We start from the raw sequence: 22528 nt of genomic DNA on the forward strand, positions 1-22528 counted from the left end.
CTCTCCATCCTGCTTTCAGCGCAGAAGCAAGTTGATTGGTGTGGGCTCATTGCTGCCTAGTTACTTCACTGGCAAATGTCCGACAGGTAAGTATAATGAGCCTTTTGAACAGTTCTCTAACTTCGTTCCTTTCCTTCCTTAGATGATGGCCGGCGTCCGGGGATGGCGACGTGCTGCTGAGATGAGTAGCGCTGAAGGTGAGTGAGAGCGCGATGCGACCCTTTCGTATTTGTATTGAATTGAGTTATTTTTCTGTATCTTTTAGGTGACGCGACGTTTTCAGCATGGATGCCGGTTATGAAGAAGAAATGCGGTGAGTAAGCGCGGTATGCAGCGCCTCTAGATGTTTCACGCTAACCTGGAGTGTTTTTTCCCTCTTGCAGATGGATGAGAAGTTCCGGAGACAGAGTTCCCCCAGAGCGGCTGGGATTCAGGTAAGCGTTTGAAGCTCGTACAGTCTTTAAAAATAAGCGAAGATTTGCTGAATGCTTACTAATGCCTTTTTTCTGTTCTTTTCCCTTTTCCTTAGGATGCGGCGTGCCGGGATGGGAATGACACCGCCGAAGGTGCCCGCAGAACAGAAGGAGCGATGAATGATGGGCAGACGCGCCGCAAGGTAAGGCTTTTCCTAATGGTGTTCTTGTTCTTGCAGGAGCTGAGCGCAGAAGAAAGATGCAGGCCTACTGGAGACCGATCCGAACACGGTGAGTGTCACGCTGCAGGTGCAGAAAACACAACGCATGTTTCTCAGCCTGGGCGTGGCTTAAATAGTCTCTGGGTATCCCAGGTGTCTCTGGGCTGAACCACACCCAAAAGACTAGACTGCACATGCAGTTCTGGGAACCGAAATATGTGGGGCATCCATCTTGTCCCCATCAATGCACTACAAGTCCAATCCCCAATGTTATCCTATGAGAGTGAGTGAGTCTGGTGCCACAAGCACCAAGTCTAACTCCAAGTGGGTCTTTGGAGGGATGGAGAGGCTCTTGAGGGCCATGTAGGTGATCATGGCCTGGCTCCAGCCTGACATCTTGGAGGGCTGGAGACATGAGGGGCAGGAATCATGACATGATCAGAGCTGGTATTGGGGATTCTCGGGATAATTTGGGTGTCGTCCGCTTAATTGTGGTGAGGTTGTGTGAGCAGATGATCCCTGGCAGCGAGGTCATGTAGAGGTTGAAAAGGAGTGAAGAGAGGCAATCGCCCAGGGGTACTCCGTTGTTCACTGGTCGAGCAGAGGAGGTAAAAGGGGGAGGGTAGTGATTTGTTTCCTGTTGTTAAGGAACGAGGCTATCCAGTTGGGTGCCAAATCTCGGATTCCAAGGGAGGGGAGCTGGTCAAGGGGGATTGAGTGGTTGATGGTGTAAAAGCAGCTGAGAGATCAAGGAGAACCAGATCAGTGCATTTTGCAGAGTCTGCTGTGACTTTGAGGTCGTCCCAGATCGAGATCAGTGTGGTTTCAGTTCCATCGCAAGGCCTTTAGCCAGACTGAGCGGGGTCTAGTAGGTTGTTGGATTCAGCAAAAAGGTTGAGTTGAGAGTAGGCAGAGCGGTCGTTGAGTTTTGCCAGGAATGTAGTGTTGGAGATAGGCCTGTAATCAGATGGCTGCAAGGTGTCGAGACCTGCCTTTTTCAGAAGCGGTTTGACGTGTGCTACTTTGAAGGGGTCTGGGATGGAGCCAAAGGTGAAGGAGTCATTGAGTATGGGCTTAGTCTGTGCTCCTGCACAGATGGAGGAGAAGATTTATTTGAGGAGGGAGGCGTGCCAAGTGTCAAGGGGGACCCGGAGGGTCTGTTGCTGGACAGTAGTTTGAGGAATTCCTCAATCGAGAACGGATTGAAGGAGTTGAAAGTTAGCGTTGCGTGGAGGCGGGGTGAGCTTGAGCGGTGGGTGTTGGGCAGGGGTGAGGTTGGAGAGTTTGGCATTAAGGGTGGCCGCCCTGTCCAGTGCTGTTCTGTAGAAGTGATGAGAGAGGGAGTTGCAGAGGGCTTGTGTGGGAGTGGTAGGAGCATTGGCGCAAGTGGGCTTCACGAATTGATCCTGTGGAGCTCTTTACTACTATTGCAGCAATTCAGGATTCTTTTATTAGAAAAGGTTTTTTGGGCCTTTCCGATTTCGCATTTGTAGTTACAGTGATGGTGAGCGAACAGGGATTTGCTAAGGGGGGTTTATGATGCTCGCCATTTGCGCTCAAGGGAGCAACTATGGGTTTTGACAGTCTTCAGGTGGGGCGTGAACCATTTGGGAATTGGTTCTCTGCGAGTGTGGGCAGGGCATGAGGGGGTGAGAGGGAGGAGTGATTTGTTGAGCCAAGAGACAAAGGAGTCGATAGGTAGAGGTCTGTGTTTGGGAGTGATATGATATGATATGATATGATGGGTTATTTATAACGCGCTTAATACCCACAGGTTTCTAAGCACGGACCTGGGGATCGAACCTGTGTTGCACCGTGTTGTCTTGCTTCCAAGGTGAGCACGTTGCCGCTGAGCTATCCTCCCAAGCAAGTGTAGCAAGGCTTCAGCCAGGTCAGGCAGTACCTTGACCATGTTCCAGCATTTGTGGTTGTGTGGTGAGACTGGGTGGATCATGGGTGGTGGGGTCGGTGTGAGGATAGAGAATGATAGGGCTGAGTGGTCTGTCCAGATGAGGGGTTTCGGGCCAGACTACGAAACAAGGGCAGAGGAGTTGAAGATTGCGTCAAGGGTGTGGCCTCCAATGCGATTGGGACCTGTGGTAGGCCCAGAGAGCATGAGCGCCTATAGGCTGTCAACCATCAGTTTGGTTTATGGGGTTGTTGGGTATATCAGATCAGATATTGAAGTCTTCCAGTAGGGTGAGTGAAGAGTGGTTGATCAGAATGGTATTTAGTGAGTGAGAGATTGTTGGCAAAATGTCTGTCGTATCCCGGTGGCTTGTAGATTAGTAGGAAACTGTGTGAGAAAGTGGGCAACAGGGATAATCTGACCAGTAGGGATTCACAGTTAGCTGGGTTTCAGTGAGTGAGATTGGTATGTAGAGTTTGTGGAGGATGGCTTTTCTGCCATCTCTGGTGGCTCCGTTGTGGGGGATGAACCATGTTTCAGTGATGAAGATGAGATCGGATTTGTCAGAGGATAGTAGGTCAAAGATGCTATGTCGCATTCTGGCCACGGAGCGGACATTGAAGAAGAGGCTGATGACTTGGTGGCGGAACTTGGTGGTGGGAGGTGGTTCCAATTGTGCTGGTGGCCGGACAGACTTGGTGGGACTGGGTGGCTGGTGGGAGGGGTCAGGAGCAGCTGGGTGGTGGGAGTGGCCCGAATAGTCGTGAATATTCAGGCATGATGTTTGAGGGGGGGAGAGATAGTGAGGTTGGGTTGGAGCAGGAAGAGAGAGTCTGCGGTGGATAGTTTACATTCGAACGGGATAGGTGAAACGATGGAGGGGGGGCGTTGAGTGGTGGAGGGAAATGTAGGTGTAGAGGTGGAAGGTGAGAGGTCGTGGGCAAAGAGAGACAATCTGGGACTTGCTAGCGGGGAGTTCCTGACAGCCGGGCTATGGGAGGTTGGGACAGAGGACTGATGTAGGCGAGGAGAAGCACAAAGACTCAAGGGTAGGGGCTGGGCATTTTTCTTGCGTTTATAGCATTTTGAGGCAGGAGGTGTGTGAGAGAGGGTAGGGTGGTCAAAGGGGAAAGGGGCTGAGGCGATGGTTCTGGAGAGAACAAGTTGTGCCATGTTGAGAGAGGAGAAAGGGGTGGAAGGAGATGTCTTGGGATGGAGGGTGAGTGGATTCTGTGTATGTGTGTGGGGGGGAGATGGGCATAGCCAGTGGAGAGTGAAGGTGGTTTAACTGAGGGGGGTATTGGGGGGGCGGTGTGAGTGAGTTGGGCCTGCTGAGGGTACAACGGGTATTGGTGGGAGGTGGGGAAAGGGTGAGGCAGGTCGAATTTGGAGGGGAAGGGGGTTGGGTGTGTCGGCGGGATGATGGGGTTAGTGGAGGGACATGGACCTCTCTCTTGTGTGGTTTAAGGGGAGCGCAGGGTTTGCAGGGTTCTGACTGAGGCGTGAAGGAATATGGGTTATCGTGATGATTTACAGGTGATGTTCTGCGGGGAGGAGCAGATGAAACGGTGGTGGCAAGGGGGTTGTGTAAAGAGCGCCTCCTCTGGCTTGGGAGTTGGATGTAACATGGTGTGGGGTTCTTGCTGATGTGGGCACGGATGAAGGCAGCAGATCTGGGAGGGCTGAGGAGTTGGGCGTGGAGTTTATGGGGGGAGGTGCAGATGTTTTCGTGGTTGTTTGGATGGTGTGTTTGGAGCGCTAGAGTGATCCTCTGGCTTTAGAGTTCAAGGTATCGCAGTGAGTGGTGGAGTGGCGGTGATGGTAATTTATTTATTTGTTTATTGTTTGCTTGTTAGGCGCTTATACCATAGGAATGTACTGTTTCAGAGCACCCACAGGGCAGGCAGGGAGGGTGGGAAGTACAATAACAGCACAATATTAAGAGCATAGGGGACGGACAAACCTACTATGCATTGTGAGTATTCAGAACGTGCAAGTGCAGAAAGGAAGAAGGAAGAGGGGTAAGTGCTGGGGAGTCCGAGCTCAAGGGTGAGACATGGACGAAATGCTAGGAATGATTGAGTGCTACACGGCCTGGGCCGCGGGAGGTGTAAGTGCGAGTCTGTAGGGTAGAGGGTATGCAGATGCAAAGTGCTGTGGAAGACAGAAGCTGGGGAGAATGGGTCTGGGAGGTCACGGCCCCGAAGATGCATAAGGGCCAAGAACACCAATACAACAACTGTGGGAATTAGCAGAGGGGTATGAACAGATGGAGGTGTTATGTGGGGGGAGAGGGTGTCGACTGCAAAAAGTCAAAAACAAAAATGTCAAAACAAAAATGTCAAAAAAAAATTGAATGTGTTTTTGTAATTTGTATGTTTTTCTGGATTTAGCTATAAAAATAAACGGGGGTGGGAGGGGGAACCCCCCATTAAAAAACGTTTTTTTAAAAATAAAATTCAACATTTTTTTTTCAACATTATTTTTTTAGACATTTTTGTTTTCGACATTTTCACTATAAACCGGGGGAGAGAATGAGCGGAAATGAGTGGAGGCTTGGTAGGCCGAGAATGGTTTGTGGTGGCGGGTCAGATGGCTCCTCTGGTCTGAGGGACAGAGGTGGTGAGAGCATGAAGGAAGTAGGGCATCAGAGAGTGTGATGCTTCTGGGGCTGTGGGTTGAGAGGAGTGGCGGTGTGTGGTTGGAGTTTGAGAATGAAGGTGCTGGAATGGCAGTGGTGGGTCAGCCACAGTGTTTATTTGCTTGCCAGTGTGTTTCTTTTGGTTGTTGGTTGGGAAGTGTGAGTGGAAAGCCTGTGGGTAGGATTGCTGTTTTGAGTGACCGCATAGTTGCTACGTTAGAGTTGAGGGCGTGGAGAGGTGACCTTGTTTCTCGCTCCATTTTTGTCAGGTTGGAATTGTTGGTCGTGGTCGTGTAAGGGAGCATCGCAGTGGGTGGGGGTGATCGTGCTTGGGTGGATTGCTGCAGGTGGTCTGGGGTAATTCGGTTGAGCGCTTCTCTCAAGTCTAGAAAATGCAGTAACTGCTAGATAACTAGATTTGAGACAGTGGTATATGAAATGGTACCTAGATTTGGGACATCTTTATAAACGGAGGACTCGCCTAAAGTTAGGGCATGGTAGTAAATACAACAGCTAGATAACTAGATTTGAGACAGTGGTATATGAAATGGTACCTAGATTTGGGACATCTGAATAAAGGGAGGACTCGCCTAAAGTGAGGGCACGGTAGTAAATGCAACAGGTGGTCTGGGGTAATTCGGTTGAGCGCTTCTCTCAAGTCCAGAAAATGCAGTAACTGCTAGATAACTAGATTTGAGACGGTGATATATGCAATGGTACCTAGATTTGGGACATCTGAATAAAGGGAGGAAGCACCTAAAGTGAGGTCACAGTAGTAAATGGAGCATCACTCTGAACTGTGATACCTGAATAGCGGTAAAAACACCTAAAATGGGGCACAGTAGTACATGTAACAACACCTAGATATGAGATGCCTCAGGGTACAGTAGTTAATGCAGCAACACCTAGAATTGTGATGCCAAGATAGCAGGAAAACACCTAAAAAGGGGGCATATCACCCAGATTTGAGATGCCTCGGGGTAGAGTAGTTAATGCAGCAACATCTAGAATTGTGATACCTTGATAGCAGGAAAATACCTAAAATGGGGGCACAGTAGTAACTATAACAACACCTACATTTGAGATGCCTAAAATGGGGGCACACTAGTAAATGCAGCAACACCTAGAATTGTGATACCTGGATAGCAGGAAATCACATGAAATGGTGGCACAATAGTAAATGCAACAACACCTAGATTTGAGATGCCTAAAATGGGGCACAGTAGTAAATGCAGCAACACCCAGCATTGTGACACCTGGATATTGGGAAAAAACCCAAAAGGGGGCACAGTCGTAAATGCAACACCTAGATTTGAAATGCCTACAATGGGGGCAAAGTAGTAAATGCAGCAACACTTAGCTTTGTGACACCTGAATAGCGGGAAAAACACCTAAAATGGGGGCACAGTGAGAAAATGCAGCAACAGCTAGAACTGTGATACCTGGATAGTGGGAAAACACATAAAATAGGGGCACAGTAGTAAATGCAGCAACATATAGAATTGAGATGCCTAAAATGGGGGCACAGTAGTAAATGCAGCAACACCTAGAATTGAGATGCCTAAAATGGGGGCACAGTGGTAAATGCAGCAACAGATAGAATTGTGATACCTGGATAGTGGGAAAACACAGAAAATGGGGGCAGAGTAGTACATGCAGCAACACCTAGATGTGAGATGCCTACAGTGGTGTCACATTAGAAACTGCAGCAACACCTAGAATTGAGATGCCTCAAATGGGGACACAGTAGTAAATGCAGAAACATGTAGAATGGAAACACCTAAAATGGGGGCACAGTGGTTAATGCAGCAACACCTACAACTGTCATACCTGGATAGTGGGAAAACTCCTGAAATGAGGGCACAGTAGTAAATGCAAAAACACCTAGATTTGAGATGCCTAAAATGGGGGCACAGTAGTAAATGCAACAACACCTAGAATTCAAACACCTAAAATGGGGGCACATTGGTTAATGCAGCAACACCCAGAATTGTGATACCTGGATAGTGGGAAAACACCTAAAATGGGGGCCACAGTGGTGAATGTCCCTTCGCTCGCTCCACTTACCGGTTCAGTTGATGCTGGTTGAAGGCTGCAGGCTCCCCAGGCTAACACGGGCCAACACAGTCTGGGGCTGCTTCAACTGGAGCTGTCCTTTGCTTTGGGTCCATAGCTGAGGGGCTGCCCTGTGAGGCTGGACTAAATGGGTCCTCTCAGCCAGTTAGGGGTGGTGGGAGGGATGGGAGGCAGGCAGAATGGAAAGCAACAGGGAAATTAATGGTTGCACGGGGAAGGTGCAGAAGTGCTCTCTGAGGATTTGTTCACTTTAAAATTACAAATGCCAAAGTAATTCAAAGAACTGCTGAAGAAGGAAAGTGAGGCCTTGCTCCTAAAATATGCCATCAAACCTGTCTCTCAGCTCTGGGTAAACAGAGGCATTTACTCTATTGTCTGGTTCCAAATTAAGACAAAACAAAAAGACCATTGTTAGACCTGAGGCCAGCAAAAAAGTATGTAAAAACTCAAAAGCTCAGAATGACATTCCTCTACTCAAAAGAGGTTATACATGTCTGCACTAGACATGAAAGTTGCATACTTTCATATTTCAGTTTTCCCCAGTCACAGAAGATTCCCATGGCTCAAGGTACAGGCACAACACTACCAATTCAAGGAGCTACCTTTCCCGCATGCCCGCCTAATCATGCATACAATACAGCTGTAGCACTCACGCCAGTGGTCTCAAGTAGCTGACGATTGCCACAATCTAGTGATTATAACAAAAGAAATGTAAGTGATATGCATTGGTGGATGAAATCAAACTTCTTAAAGAGAAGGCCATTCAGGCAACAGCCAGAACAAATAATACTAAGTACAGATGCATCACTGCTGGGATAGGAGCTCACTGTCAGGAACTCCCAGCCCAGGGAGCATGGTCAAAGAAGAGGGGAAACAACACATAAATGTGTTAGAGCTTGTAGGCATCAGGATGGCACTATTATCCTCCCTAAGAAGATGGCACTATTATCCTCCCGAACATGAATAACCAACAACAATGTGTTGAACAACACTGACAATATCACCGCAATGTCAAGCATAAAGAAGAAGGGGGAATACTCTGTTTAGTAGTATCCCTTCTAATGTAGGACATACGAAATGGTGCATCAGGGGAGGGATTTACAGGCAGGGGCAGCATGTTCCCGGGTTGCACAACTGTCTGGCAAACAACGTAGCCAGAGTGCTTCAACAAAGTCGCAAGTGGGAAATCAACACAAACACACTCACACAAATGAAAACAAAATGGGAACATCACATGGTGAATCTTTTTGCAAACCTCTCAGAGCGTGAAATGCTCCAATTTTCATTCAAGTACCCAGAGAAAGGGCCACTAGGGAAAACACTATGGATGAACTTCCGGGTCATCTGCTTATGCTTTTTCTCAAAACACTTCTCCACCAAGTGGTCCACAAAGTACTACACAAACAAATTACTCTAATATGTATGACCCTAATTTGGACATAACAAACATGGTACCCGCATGTCTTGAGGATGGCAACTCAGCCACCAATCAAGATCCAGGTCAAACATAACTTACTGACACAAGAACTCTGACATTTGACACATCATGCCCCCAGACATTGAACTTTGCAGCATGGCTCCTGAAATCATAGACTTTGGCTATATGAAAATCCCAGAAACATACATGGAGATTCTAAGGGAAGCTATGCAACCCACCACTGGGCACTGTGTCTTCAACAAGTGGAAAGGATCTGTGATTTTGTGTGGGGAAAAAGGAGTTAACCCCATTAATCGCACAACTACAGATATGGTAATGTATCTAGTACATATATACAACATGACAACAAAAAATATCCTGGTGGAGGGTACCAGTGATTAAAGTATTCATGGAGGGTATTAAACAAATCCATCCGCCACCTCCAGGGTGAGACCTTAATACAGTTCCACAAAGGACCATGCATCCAGCATCTACAAGACATCTCACATATACAGTGGACAAGGGGTAATTTGTTGTCATGGATAGATCATGTTTTATTATGAGAGACTTAATGACCTTCTGTAACAATCATGTAATTTCTTTAAAGGGGTAAAGTGATCATGCCGCACGAGTATTTCAGTGGGAAAACGCTTGTTTGACTTTTCTGCATAGCACACAGGAACCACATTTGGCTTTCATAACTCCAGAAAATGCGAGTAGATAGACTACCAACTTGATTAAAAAAATGTATTGATTTACTTACTAATTGATTTTGGGTTTACTTATTAATTCAATTTGGGTATCTGATGATTCAGATTTACTATTTGTGGCTATACAAAATTGATACTAGCAAAACAAAAGAGTTGATGGCTGGAAGGTTTAGAATAAATCTTGACCGCTGGCATTGCTCTGTGAAAGATAGTGAGCTAAAGACTCTGGGTAAGTCTCTCGCAACCAGGACTAATGTCTGGCAGAGGGACTCCCAGGACCCCCCTTGTTAATCTGCATATGCAAGTAACTTTGGGTCTCACCCTAAGTTACTAGGGGAAACCAGACGTGGACCCCTTGCTCACTATTCTTAGAGAGACACAGCTCCTCCCTACTGATGAGGTTCAACCAGACCGAAACACGTGTCTGGGGATGCTGTTGGTACTCTTGTTCAGAGGAGAATTGCCTAGCATTTCGGTGCTGGACTGCCCCAGGGCAGGACAAAGACTGATATGTTTTGGATATTTCTTCTCTGTGAAAGATAGTGAGCTAAAGACTCTGGGTAAGTCTCTCGCAACCAGGACTAATGTCTGGCAGAGGGACTCCCAGGACCCCCCTTGTTAATCTGCATATGCAAGTAACTTTGGGTCTCACCCTAAGTTACTAGGGGAAACCAGACGTGGACCCCTTGCTCACTATTCTTAGAGAGACACAGCTCCTCCCTACTGATGAGGTTCAACCAGACCGAAACACGTGTCTGGGGATGCTGTTGGTACTCTTGTTCAGAGGAGAATTGCCTAGCATTTCGGTGCTGGACTGCCCCAGGGCAGGACAAAGACTGATATGTTTTGGATATTTCTTCTCTGTGAAAGATAGTGAGCTAAAGACTCTGGGTAAGTCTCTCGCAACCAGGACTAATGTCTGGCAGAGGGACTCCCAGGACCCCCCTTGTTAATCTGCATATGCAAGTAACTTTGGGTCTCACCCTAAGTTACTAGGGGAAACCAGACGTGGACCCCTTGCTCACTATTCTTAGAGAGACACAGCTCCTCCCTACTGATGAGGTTCAACCAGACCGAAACACGTGTCTGGGGATGCTGTTGGTACTCTTGTTCAGAGGAGAATTGCCTAGCATTTCGGTGCTGGACTGCCCCAGGGCAGGACAAAGACTGATATGTTTTGGATATTTCTTCTCTGTGAAAGATAGTGAGCTAAAGACTCTGGGTAAGTCTCTCGCAACCAGGACTAATGTCTGGCAGAGGGACTCCCAGGACCCCCCTTGTTAATCTGCATATGCAAGTAACTTTGGGTCTCACCCTAAGTTACTAGGGGAAACCAGACGTGGACCCCTTGCTCACTATTCTTAGAGAGACACAGCTCCTCCCTACTGATGAGGTTCAACCAGACCGAAACACGTGTCTGGGGATGCTGTTGGTACTCTTGTTCAGAGGAGAATTGCCTAGCATTTCGGTGCTGGACTGCCCCAGGGCAGGACAAAGACTGATATGTTTTGGATATTTCTTCTCTGTGAAAGATAGTGAGCTAAAGACTCTGGGTAAGTCTCTCGCAACCAGGACTAATGTCTGGCAGAGGGACTCCCAGGACCCCCCTTGTTAATATACAAAATTGATACCTCAATTATTATCACTCGTTGGTAACAAATTAGCATTAGTAATGACATGATCGCCCAAGCCAATAAAGATAAGGGACTCCCTATGAGAAAGCTGGCACAGTTTTATGGTTCAGGCTCTTGAGGTTTTTAGATCCAAAAGGAAAAGGATACAACAGCCCTATAAAAACTTGACAAACCGCGTGAAAGCTGAGCTTTATCATGTCGATAGTCAGATTATGCAAAAAGCATTATGCATTAAGATCACCGTTCGATTTTGGGACTTAACAAATAAGGGTCAGCATAAATCTAAGTCCCACATGAACGTGATATCTGAAAGTATGTGGGCTGAATATCTTTCTATAATTTGTAGGCGGCATGAATTCCACTTGCTTGATTATATTTGTGGTAGCAATTGTAATTTATATTGGGCTGAAGATTTTGCTAGCTGAAAGGTTCATGACATAATCCTGAAAATCAACCTCTCCAGGGACTCAGGCCAAGACAAATTAGCTCCAATTACATTAAAGTATGATCCTATTTTATGGTCTCATCTATTGCATGAGTTGTTTTTGGAAATAACTCAAACAAGTATTGCCACTGACTTCACATGAAGCATATATCATACATATCTACATAAATGGTGACAGAATGGCTCCTGTGAATTATCGGCCAATCGCGTCCTTGACGACTTTGCAAAGTTTTCGCCTCCTTCATGTTAGAGGTATTGGACATCTGGGTCAAGAAATTGAAACTGCTATCGAAATGTCAAGTGGACTTTCGTAAGGACATCGGAACGACCCTAAATGGCATGTTATTGAGCCGTTTAAAAGTACAGGCAGGGCACTCTGGAGCACTTCCAATTTACATTGCAAGTTTAGACCTAACAAGTGCATTTGATAGGGTAAACTTTGGTGGAAATTACGTTCATAGGGCCTTTCAGAGAAAGCAATAGGTCTTATGATACTATTACATTCAAATACAAAGACCAGGGTACATTTATCTGCGGAAGGGCATTTGACTCACTCAACCAAAACTTCCCTAGAACTGAGACAGGGTTGTATTCTTGCCCCAATACTTTTCAACTTGTACCTCTCCGACATTGACACACTTTGGGCCAAGACAAAGAGCCCTGTCTGTGTTAGGGGGATGTATCATTATTCTGCTTCATTCCCTCTCCTAGTGGGACTCCCAGTGCTTTTTGCTGGACTTCTGGACCTTTTTCTTTTAATCCTGAATGAGTGGAGCCTTTTTCCACACATTCATTCTTATGGGCTCTGTCTTTTGCAACTCTATTCTTTGTATTCTACCTGTTCTATGGAGTCTGTCTGCTCCACACCTCTGAAAGGCATCTGTGTTTTACTACTGGAGCACACAGCTCATTGTGGGCAGTGTTGCTGGGGACCATTCCTCCTTTAAGACTCTTTTTTCCCATATCCTTAAGTTAACTAAAGTTCTTAGTGTATCTCCAAAAACTCTACAGTCTGAGAGATTGGCACACACCACCTTCAGTGGAGTGTTAAAGGGATACTTAGTATCCCCCTTCTCTCTGCTCCTGTGACTTTTTAGTCACATAGACAATCAACTAGTTATGGCTGGTGGCAGTGGACGTGTTCTACCAACTATTGTGTATTTTTTATACCGCAGGCTATGTCCATAGCCTCGGTAGTGCACAGTAGGAGCACCCAAGTACCAACTTGGGGCCTCCCTTCTTTTTTTGCCATTAGCAAGATTGTTCTTTGTTAGCCCTTCTTCAACCATTCTGAGAGGGGAGGTCTGTGTGTGTGTTTTGCCTTTGGCGGGAACCAGTAGGTATCCCTGCCTAGGCTCCAGAGTGTTTGGGCAGGCAGGAAGTGAGGGAGGAGTCTTCCACCCCCCTGTCCTTTGTCTTCCAGAGTGCCCAAATAGGACCAGCTTCCATAGGGGGTCTGGCTGTCCTGATTGGACAGCCAAATGCCGCTTTCTGTAAAATGCTGATAGAGATTGCAGAGGAGTGTGTGCTGGAACTGTATAAATGGTGAGGCTTCTGGAGTGTAAAGCAAGTCGACTACTGGAAACAGAGGTAACCGAAAAAGAAGATGACCAGAGATGCCTGCAGACCCTTTGCAAGACCGTGAAGTGACCACTGCAGTCCTGACCCTGTATTCTATGTGACAGAGGTGCGCCGAAGAGGATGACTCCTTCCCTTAGGCTGGTGGGAACAACCAGTGTCAAGACGAACTTTGAAACAAGCCATCTCCCGAGTTCCTAGTTGGTTTCCAGAGATGGAGAACCCCAATAGCAGGAGACCTGCTGCCCATTTCCAGTGCATCGTCGTAGAAAGGCTGAATCTGTCCAAATCAGTGCTGAGCCTATAAGGACACTCGAGAGATCTGATCCAGTTTACCCAGACCATAGTGTGGAACTGCATGAAGTGAAGAAGATTGACTGGGCAATCCGTGCCCTTTGTTGGTGCTGTGGAAAAGGCACCAAAACCGCTGAGTAAACCAAGAAGTTGCTGAAAGTCGTGCCACAGATCCCACCCACGAGACTGCTGCTGGAAGACACCATCCATTGTCCTGCCTTTCATTACCAGACCAAGGAATCCGGAGGTCCGGTCCAGAGCTGCCACATCGTTGAAGAGCCAACACAAACAATTTCTTCAACCTCAAGGTACTGTGTGGAAAAAGGTATTGCTACATAATTATGAGAAGTCGCTACAGAGTGTTGGAGTGCACCTAGAGGTGTCCAGGGCAACCTCCTCTTACCTCTAACCCTAGCTGCTGATTGTCTCCCCTTTACAAGTCTGTTTTTAGGTCTCCTTTGTTAGTCGCTAACTTGCTGCTTAAATAACTTTAGACACTAGAAGAAATCTGCAGGAACTCTTCAGTATTTGCTACTTGCCAAGACTTCAAGCCCTCTCTAAACTGCCTTTAGCTAGGTTTGCGTTTTTGGACGTAAAAGACTTGCCATGCAAAGAAACAATCTCTAGAACTTTGAGCTAAGCTAATGTTGCACTAACCACTTATTTTCCTCCCTTTAAGTGACTTTTCTATATGTGTTTGCAGAGTAAATGCATTACAGTATAACCTGTTGAAAACCGCATGAGTGCGCAATTTCCGATGATACGATAACCTTGTCTTGACCCTTTCTAATGTTGCTACAATTGTAACCGCCAACAAGCACAAAAGTTAAAGTGCCCTTTGAAGTGTATTATCTAGTCTTCCTAAGTGTTCTACCATTACCGTCTGACATATTTAAAGTGATTCTTGTGTAAATATAATAAATATATAGCTTTTATATAAATATACGTGTAAGTGCTTCTTTGCTGTGCCTATTAACTAAGATTCGGAGTACTTACCTACAGCTCACATCTTCCTCTTAAGATAAGCCTGACTGCTCTGCCACTCTACCAAGGTCCTGAGCTAGTGCAGACTGATACTAGGAGTTTGGGATCTACAAACCACCGGGATAGCTTACTAAAGTCTTACTGCCAGTAGGACTTTAGGAAAGCTCCCCTAACAGTCAGTGAGATGGGGCAAGTTGGATTTGCATTGGTTGGCATACGCCTTACTCCCCTACGGCTGCAAAAGCAGCTCACCACATTTTTCATGCACGCTTTGGAAAACAACTTGGTTGAAAATGGGGCAAAGATTTCAATCTTGTCAAATAAAAGATCTTTGAGGTGTACGTCTTAGGTAGTCAGTGAACAAAAATTGGAATCAGTAAAATGCTTACAATACCTGGGAATCCACAATGCATCAAAATCCCACTTTAGCATGTACAAAAATTATACAGGCATGAGTGTTCCCATTGATAGCCCAACTAAAACGAGTGCATGAGGCCTATTGTAAATTTTCAATAATTCCATTGAGGACATTTCTTTCTGTGAAAACGTAGTCCTGTCTTTACTTTATGGCAGTAAGACTTCTCTTTATGATCTAGAGCCTTTCTTGAACTCCATCAAAGGTACTGTTTGGAAAAGAGTCTTGGCCTTGCCCCTTTGTGTTCCAATTCTATCATAAGACACAAACTAGGTCTCACTTCACTCAAGTCATTAGCACTGTGAAGGAAGTTAGGTCTTTTGGCAAAAATGCTGGACCCTAAGCCTATGTCTCTTTTTGTTGATATTAATAGTATTTTGAACCAAGGGAATAAGATGCCATCGCCCCCAATTGAAAGATTTGTTAGAAAGTATTGGCTGGTGGAAATGACTGGTGTACAACTGCTGATGTAATACATTCTTATTCCCTTTATACAGAATATGCAAAATTCACTGGCAGAAGAGGCGTCCTATCAAAATATTTGGTACTTTTTGCTTGGTCCAAAATTGAAATATTTATATATTTTTTTAATGTAATTTTTTACCGGCTTTAGAATGTGAGGGTCCTAGGAGGGGCATCCTAAGCACACTCAGAACTTGTCGATGGTTTGGTGACCCTGCAAAATGGAAACCCTAAAGCATCTAATAATGTATTGCTCTTATTTTAATGATGAACGGATTATGCACTTCAGTGACTGCACATATAAGAATTATGACGATGCTGGTGAAAGTCTGTGGCACAGCATTTAAGTGGATAACAGTTTTCATTGATTTAAAATGTATAGGTTTAAAAAATATATATTTGGTAACATATTTTGGATATGACTTTCTCTTATAATGACTTGAATTTGGATCAGATTTTAAATTGTACATAATGTGATACATTTAGTTCTGATGGTTATGAATGTATTTTTATGAATTCTGCAAGGTTTTCCTGTATAAACCAACACATAAAAATAGAAAATAGCAGTTACATCTATTAGAAGACTAAGTGAATTACAGCCACTTTCTGTCAGATGCCCCTTTTTACCGATTCATCCCTGATTTTCACGCAAATATGTTTCAAAATGTCATGTGAATCAATCCATTGAATTATATTGCTTTTCCCTAATTCCACAGAGTAGAGGGGAACAAGCCTTACACACACTAGTTGTACGTACAATGGTGATATTTTACCTCAACAAAACTAAACAAATATGAAAAACAAGCCAATTCTTCTTTCATTCACAGTGGGCCTAAAGAGAGAGCCGGTAATTAAGGCCACTATTTCAAAATCAATTGTTAGAGTCACAGGTGGGTCAAGCAATTCTTAAACATTTATTTCCATCTGTTCCTGCTGCTCACTCACTACCTGATTCAGGTACTGATTGCTAATCTACGATTAGCATGTGATTCTAAGCAGACTTGCAAACACTAGAAGACAAATATTACTTGCACAGTAATGTCTTTCTGGTGCTTGTATCTGCTTAGAATCACATGAGCCTGCGCAATCTCCCAGCAAGGGAGCAGTGGATGAGTAGGGAAACGCAACATACACTCAGTTAAAAACACTAAAAACATGTGTATTTTTATATGTATTTTATTGAGTCTTATATAGCATTTTTGCCCAAAGCACTGTACAACATTAAAAACAACGGTACAAAAATAATGGAATATAAAGTAATTCAAATATCACATCAGAGAGCAAACAATCATGGACAGTGAAGTAGGTGGTTTTTCAAAGAGACCCGAAAGAGGTAATAGACTGTGATAGATCGAAGAGATAGAGGAAGGATGTTCCAGTGGAGAGGAGCAAGAAGCTGGAAAGAATGAAAGCGAGACTGAGCACAGGGTAGACAGGGAACAGTCAACTTAAAAAGACAGGAAGAGCGAAGAGAGCGAGAAGGAGTATAAAAGGACGGCAGAACAGCAAGATAGTCTGGAGCTAGTCCATAAATAGATTTAAAGACAAGACAGAGATAATGAAATTTAAGTTGTTAATTAAATGGTAGCCATCCAAGAGATGCAAGCAATGCTGAAATTGAATTACGGTAGGAGAGAAGACAAAGTACGCGAATAGAAGAATGGTAAATGGATTTCAAAGGAGCAATGCATGAAGAAGGAAGACCAAAGAGTGTAACAGAACAATAGAAAAGTCAAGAAAAAATAAGAGAAGAAATAAGCAGTTTAGTCACATGAAATGTGAGAGAAGAACGAACTTTGCGAATATTATACAAATGAAAACGACAAGAATGGGATGTAAGAGAAATATGATGGGTAAAAGAAAGATTAGAGTCGAAATAAAGACCTGGATTACGAGCAGTGGGAGAAATAGAAAGAGTTTATGGTGGAAAGGAGATAGACGGCGGTGAAGAAAGTGTGTTAACAGGGACGAATAAAACCTCAGTCTTCCCAGCATTCAGAGTAAGGAAGTACAATGCCATCCAAGATTTAATGACTGAGAGACAAGAGGTAAGAGTGTGGTGAATTTCAGGCGTGAAAGAAGAAAAGGATAGGAAAAGTTGTGTGTCAGCGGCATAAAAGTGGAGAGAGATTCCAAAGGAAGAAATCAGAGGAGCAAGTAAAGAAGTATAGAGTGAAAATAGAAACTGACCCAAGACTAAACCTTGGGAACGTCGTGCTCAAGAGGGAAAGGTGAGAACGTTTTTCCGCCCCATGAGACGGAAAGGTACTATTAGATAGATAAGAAGAGAACCAAGAAAGAACAGAACCCCTAAAACCAAAAGAAGAGAGAGAATCGAAAAGCAAAGAGTGGTCAACGGTGTTGAAAGCAGCTGATAGATTGAGAAGAATGAGAAAAGAAGAATGTTTAGAGTGACGAGCTAACAGAAGAGAGTTGAGTACACACATTAAAGCAGTCTCAGTAGAGCGACAAGGACGAAATCCAGATTGAAAACGTGGGAGGAGAGATAGGTCATTAACAAAAGGAAGAAATCTGAGAATAAACAAGGTGCTCCAGAAGCTTGGATAAATAGTTTAGAAGAGAAATAGGGTGGAAATTAGAGACAACAAGAGGATTAGCTGAAGGTTTTTTAAGAATGGGAACGATGATAGCATGTTTGAAAGTTGTTGGAAAAATAGATGTAGAGTGGCAAATATTGAAGACTAAGACAAGAAATGGTACAAAAGAAGGAAAGGTTATAGGAATAAGAGCCGATGGGATAGGATCCATAGGAGCTGCTATAGGATGGACTTTGGCCAACTGTAGTGTTACATCGGAGTTGGACATGGTAACAAAGTCCAAAAAGAAGGTTAGAGGGTTACGTGCAGTAGAAAATAGAATATTAGAAGAGGATGAATTAACAATATCTTGGCATAGAGAATCAACCTTATAGGAAAAGAAGGAAGCAAAATCAAGAGCAGAGAGAGTAGAATTAATAGAAGAATCAGGAAGAGGAGGAGAGAGAAGACGAGTTAAAGTTTTGGAACAAGAGTCGGGATGAGCAGATTGAGTATGAAGAAGGTCAGAAAAATAAGTATGTTTAGCAGAAATTAAGCAACTGTCATAAAGGGTGTGATAAGAGAAATAACCTGAGTGATTAGATGGAGAACAAACTTTAAGCCAACGTCTTTCCAAGCGACGTAAAAATCGCTGCATGGAACAGAGATGAGAAGGGTTGGGCAGGTTTACAGGAGGGTTGAAAAGCAGAAAAAGGATATAATTGATCTAGACCTGACAGAATAGTAGAAGACAGAGTTGATGAAGCCTCATCAGCAGAAAGTGAGCTAAAGTGTACAAGAGAAGGGAAAATCTGAGGATGTTGGATTGTGGGTCCCTTAACATGTAGGATAGCGATAGGTTGATAGGAACGCCCCTGTCAATGCCCAGTTTTTCAAAATTTGAAAAAATGTGCAACACTCCAAGCGAACCACTAGATGGGACACTATGCATACAGATTGTGATTCTAAGCAGATACAAACCACAGAAAAAAAATTATTGGTAAGTCATATTTGTTGTATATTCTTCTGGAGCTGGTGAATCCGCTTAGATTCACATGCTTTGCATAGTCAACCATCTAGTGGTTGGCTCGGAGTATAACATTTGTTTTTCGAAGTTGAAAAAAGGGGGTGTTAACAGGGGCATTCATGTCATATTATCCCTATCCTACGTGTACAGGTATCCATGATCCCTCATATGTCGACGTCCTAAGATTGTTTCTTTTTCTGGCCTGTTGTTTGGGAGGGTTGTGCGAACAATGCTGTTTTCTGCTCTCTTTAAGTGCTCCCTGTCCCACCTGTGTAAAATTGTGTACTGAACTTCAAGTTGCTACTTTGCAAATCTCCTCCAGTGGCACAATGGTTATAAATGCGGGGTGGGCCCTTTGCCTACGTGTGGAATGTGCCCTAGGTTTGAAAGGTAATGTTTTATTTACAAGCAAATGGCAGAGTTGAATACACTTGACAATCTATCTAGAGATGGTGGTCGTGGGTACCTGGTCACATTCCGTGCCAGTGGCGAAAGACACAAAGAATTGGCTTGTTTTTTGCATAATTCTTTTGTTTGTGTAAATAGAACATGCCTGCTCTTCATACCTACAATGTGTTTAGAACTCTTTCCCTTCTATTCTGAGGGTAATGGAAAAAAGACGGAAGTTCTATAGACTGATTAACAGGACATTTTGAAATGTATATTGGTGAAAAACATGGGTTTGTGCAAAGTACTACTTTGTGTTTGTGTATGGAAACAAAAGACACTGACATTTGTAATGTTTGTAATTCACTTACCTTCCTTCTAGATGTGAACACTACAAGAACAGCTGCTTTGTAAGTGAGATCCCCTAATGAGGCTATGTTCATAGGCCCAAAAGTACTCCCATGAGTCTTTGTAACACAGTGTTTAAATCCCACCGTGGAGGTGGATGTGCCACAGGAGGGTGTACTTCTTTGACTCCTTAAATGAAGTCTTTAACCACTGGTACTCTCCACAAGGATACCTTCTGTTGTGATGTACAATAAGAAGCTAGTGCCGCTAGATGCACCTTGAGTAAGTTGTATACTAGACCTTAGTCTACTGGGTTAAGTAGGTAAGTTACAATGTGTAAAATAAGGAAGAGAGATGGAGTGGGAATGCCCCGATTAGTTACTAGTAATCTTCATTGAACTAAGTCTCCATCTTCCTCATCACAGTATTGAATGACCCTATAGTGCAATGCAGTCTGTATTTTTGTTTCAACAGGGCATACATGTCAGAGGTCAAATATATTTGTCATATGGACAAGGGTATGTGTTTAGAATGTGATTATAATTAGGTTTCTGGTGTGGTTGTCTGTGTCCTGGCGGTATCTCACCCACATAAACTGTGCCATGGAAGATCAGTGTAGCAAAGATTGCTGGTAAGTAATCAAATAATTTTTGCATGAACTTTAACTTTTATGAAAGCAGTGCATTTTATGTCGAAAATACACATTTTGATCTGATTTACCACATTTGTTGCGTTTTTGCCAATGAACAACAAAGCTTAAATGAGCCTTCAGTGGACCTCTTTTGACATCCTTCATTAAAGCAAGTAAAATGGAATTCCCTTCTCATTTTGCCCCTTGCAGCCAACTTAGGTTTCTCCAAGATGTTGGAAATGTCCCTGATGTCAAGATATCAAAGGAATGTACTCTTGTTGATGCACTGAACAGGACTGATGCAATTAAAGGCAAAGCGTTTGGCAGCTGGGCCTTAAAGGTAATATGTTTATTTTACGAAGAGTGACTGTCCCAGATTCAAAGTCTGACATTATAGCTGCTTCTAAAATCAGCAACAAATATGAACCAGTTCTGTCTAACACTGCTGATGGCAGTTATTTCTTGAGAGCTCATGCGTGTGGGACTGCATTGGAAAATATGTATTCATAGCAGCACACATTAGCTCCCCGTCCCTATTAATCGTCCTTATCCTTACTTTTCATGTTACCTGAACACCGGAACAGAAATCCTTAGAAATATTTTGTCTTCTTGCTTGGATGAGAATAAGGTGCAGATCATCTCAAAAGGCTGGCTGGTGATTTTCGTAGTTAGTATCCGGATTCAACCAACAATCTCTAAAAAGTAAATTTTGCTTGCTTGGCTCTGGTCTGGTCCTTGTAGTGATCCACGTAGATATTTGTTCTGGTATCCTATGGAGCACAGATCCCATGCAAGCAAAAATGGTCTTCTATGCGCCTTTCCAAACTGTGCTAGGCTTGCTCTGGTGTCACGCAGGATATCATTCTAGCTGCGTACTAACTTGCCCAGGTTCTTGAGATTAGACTCTCTGTCAAAGCATCACATGATATGCTGCTGATTGTGCAAAGAGATGGAGTTGCTTACTGCTGTTCATGTACCAGGTTTGGCAATCTCCACTCAAAGTGCAACCACACTGACAGTCTTTATTGTCCATAGATTGAACATGCGTTTTGGATCTGGGAGGTATGGTGGCTTGCACATTTAAGCATGCTCAGTATGTTGTTTTCCTGAGTGGTGCAGGCTCTCCAAAGATCAGTGCTTTCACCATGTTGGCCCTCTGCTCTTGTTACGACTAACTTGCAAAATGTCAATAAACAGAAATTAAAGTTAACACCATGTGCAGCTTACTGGCTAGGAATAGTACCTGAAAATGAAAGCACATCAGAGGTGACTCCTGCGAAACCTCCTACGGTTCTGGCTACCCTACAAAGCATCATCAAAGATCTGGGACACTTAAGTGAGGTTCTTCTTCAGTCTATAAAGACAGGGTTTGTGCGACAAGTAAGGAAACCTATGGCCTGTGACGATTCCTATGATATCGTTCCTTCTCCCTGAGGGGGAGACCCTTTCCATGAGGCCAGGGAGGTGAGCATGCTACCCGATAGTCCCCCTGGGGTGATACTCCACAGGTGGATCTCATGGGGAAGGATTTCCCCTCTGGCATACAGGGAGGACATCATGGGATAACGTGGAATAAGACACCCTCACTCACCTTCTTTTCCTTCCTCTGCTACATATGTTCTCCCATGTATCTATGTTATAGCAGTAGTACCACCAGAAATGGGACGAGGAATATTAGGGCTGACTCCACTGAACCATTTCCTAAAATAACTGAGATGAAGAAGAGCAAGACTTGCTCCATTGAATCATCACCTCAAAGTACTGAGAGGAAGGGCGCACATTCACGAAGGGTTTCATCAAGGGCTGATATGGCTGGATACTCTCGTGGTTGCTGCTTTACATTGTGGACCAGAACGAACAATTTAGATTCTCCAACTGCGACTATCATGTGATAAACACGGTATCCGCCCCCTCCTCCCAGAAGCCCATATCATCTCGAGTGCGTGCACATTAACGAAGGGCTTCATCAACGGGCTGATACGACTGATAAGGCTGGAGGGCGTAGAGGCGGGGGAGGCTAATGATTAAGCACTGGCAAGTTTTTCTTTTAATGAATTCTTTTGTTCTAAGGTGTAATTGTTTATGCATGTGCCTCGCTTTGTAAGTTTGCCACCTTTAAATCTATTCTGTACTTGTGTACGAACTTGCGTAGAATTGTAGAAATTGAATTGAGTGCGTGTACGGCTCACCCGCGGCAGCATACACTCTGGTGCATGGTGAAACTGTACACAGTAGTAACGGCAATGCCTTCTCCAAAGAAAATAGCGGAGGCTATGGTGAGAGCGCATAAAAACGCCTAAACGAACGGCAAATTCAATCAGTTTAACCCGCAATTCTAAAATGTCCACTCGAGCTAAAAGCTCATCACTAACGTCGGACATAATGAATTATTTCTCAGA

General features: G+C 44.3%; 1 protein-coding gene across 2 annotated transcripts in view; it reads left to right on the forward strand.

Moving 5' to 3' along the window:
• The window catches only part of LOC138537035 (2-5A-dependent ribonuclease-like), a 392082-nt gene that overhangs the window by 187586 nt on the left and 181968 nt on the right, over window positions 1-22528 (forward strand). For both annotated transcript variants that reach the window (XM_069641422.1, XM_069641421.1), the window contains exon 5: window positions 20340-20469. In XM_069641422.1, the coding sequence (XP_069497523.1) occupies window positions 20340-20469 (130 nt within the window). The remainder of the gene's footprint in view (window positions 1-20339; window positions 20470-22528) is intronic.

This window comes from Ambystoma mexicanum, chromosome 1q, assembly GCF_040938575.1.
Source record: "Ambystoma mexicanum isolate Mex_15411 chromosome 1q, UKY_AmexF1_1, whole genome shotgun sequence".
In the NCBI taxonomy this organism is placed as follows: Eukaryota; Metazoa; Chordata; class Amphibia; order Caudata; family Ambystomatidae; genus Ambystoma; species Ambystoma mexicanum.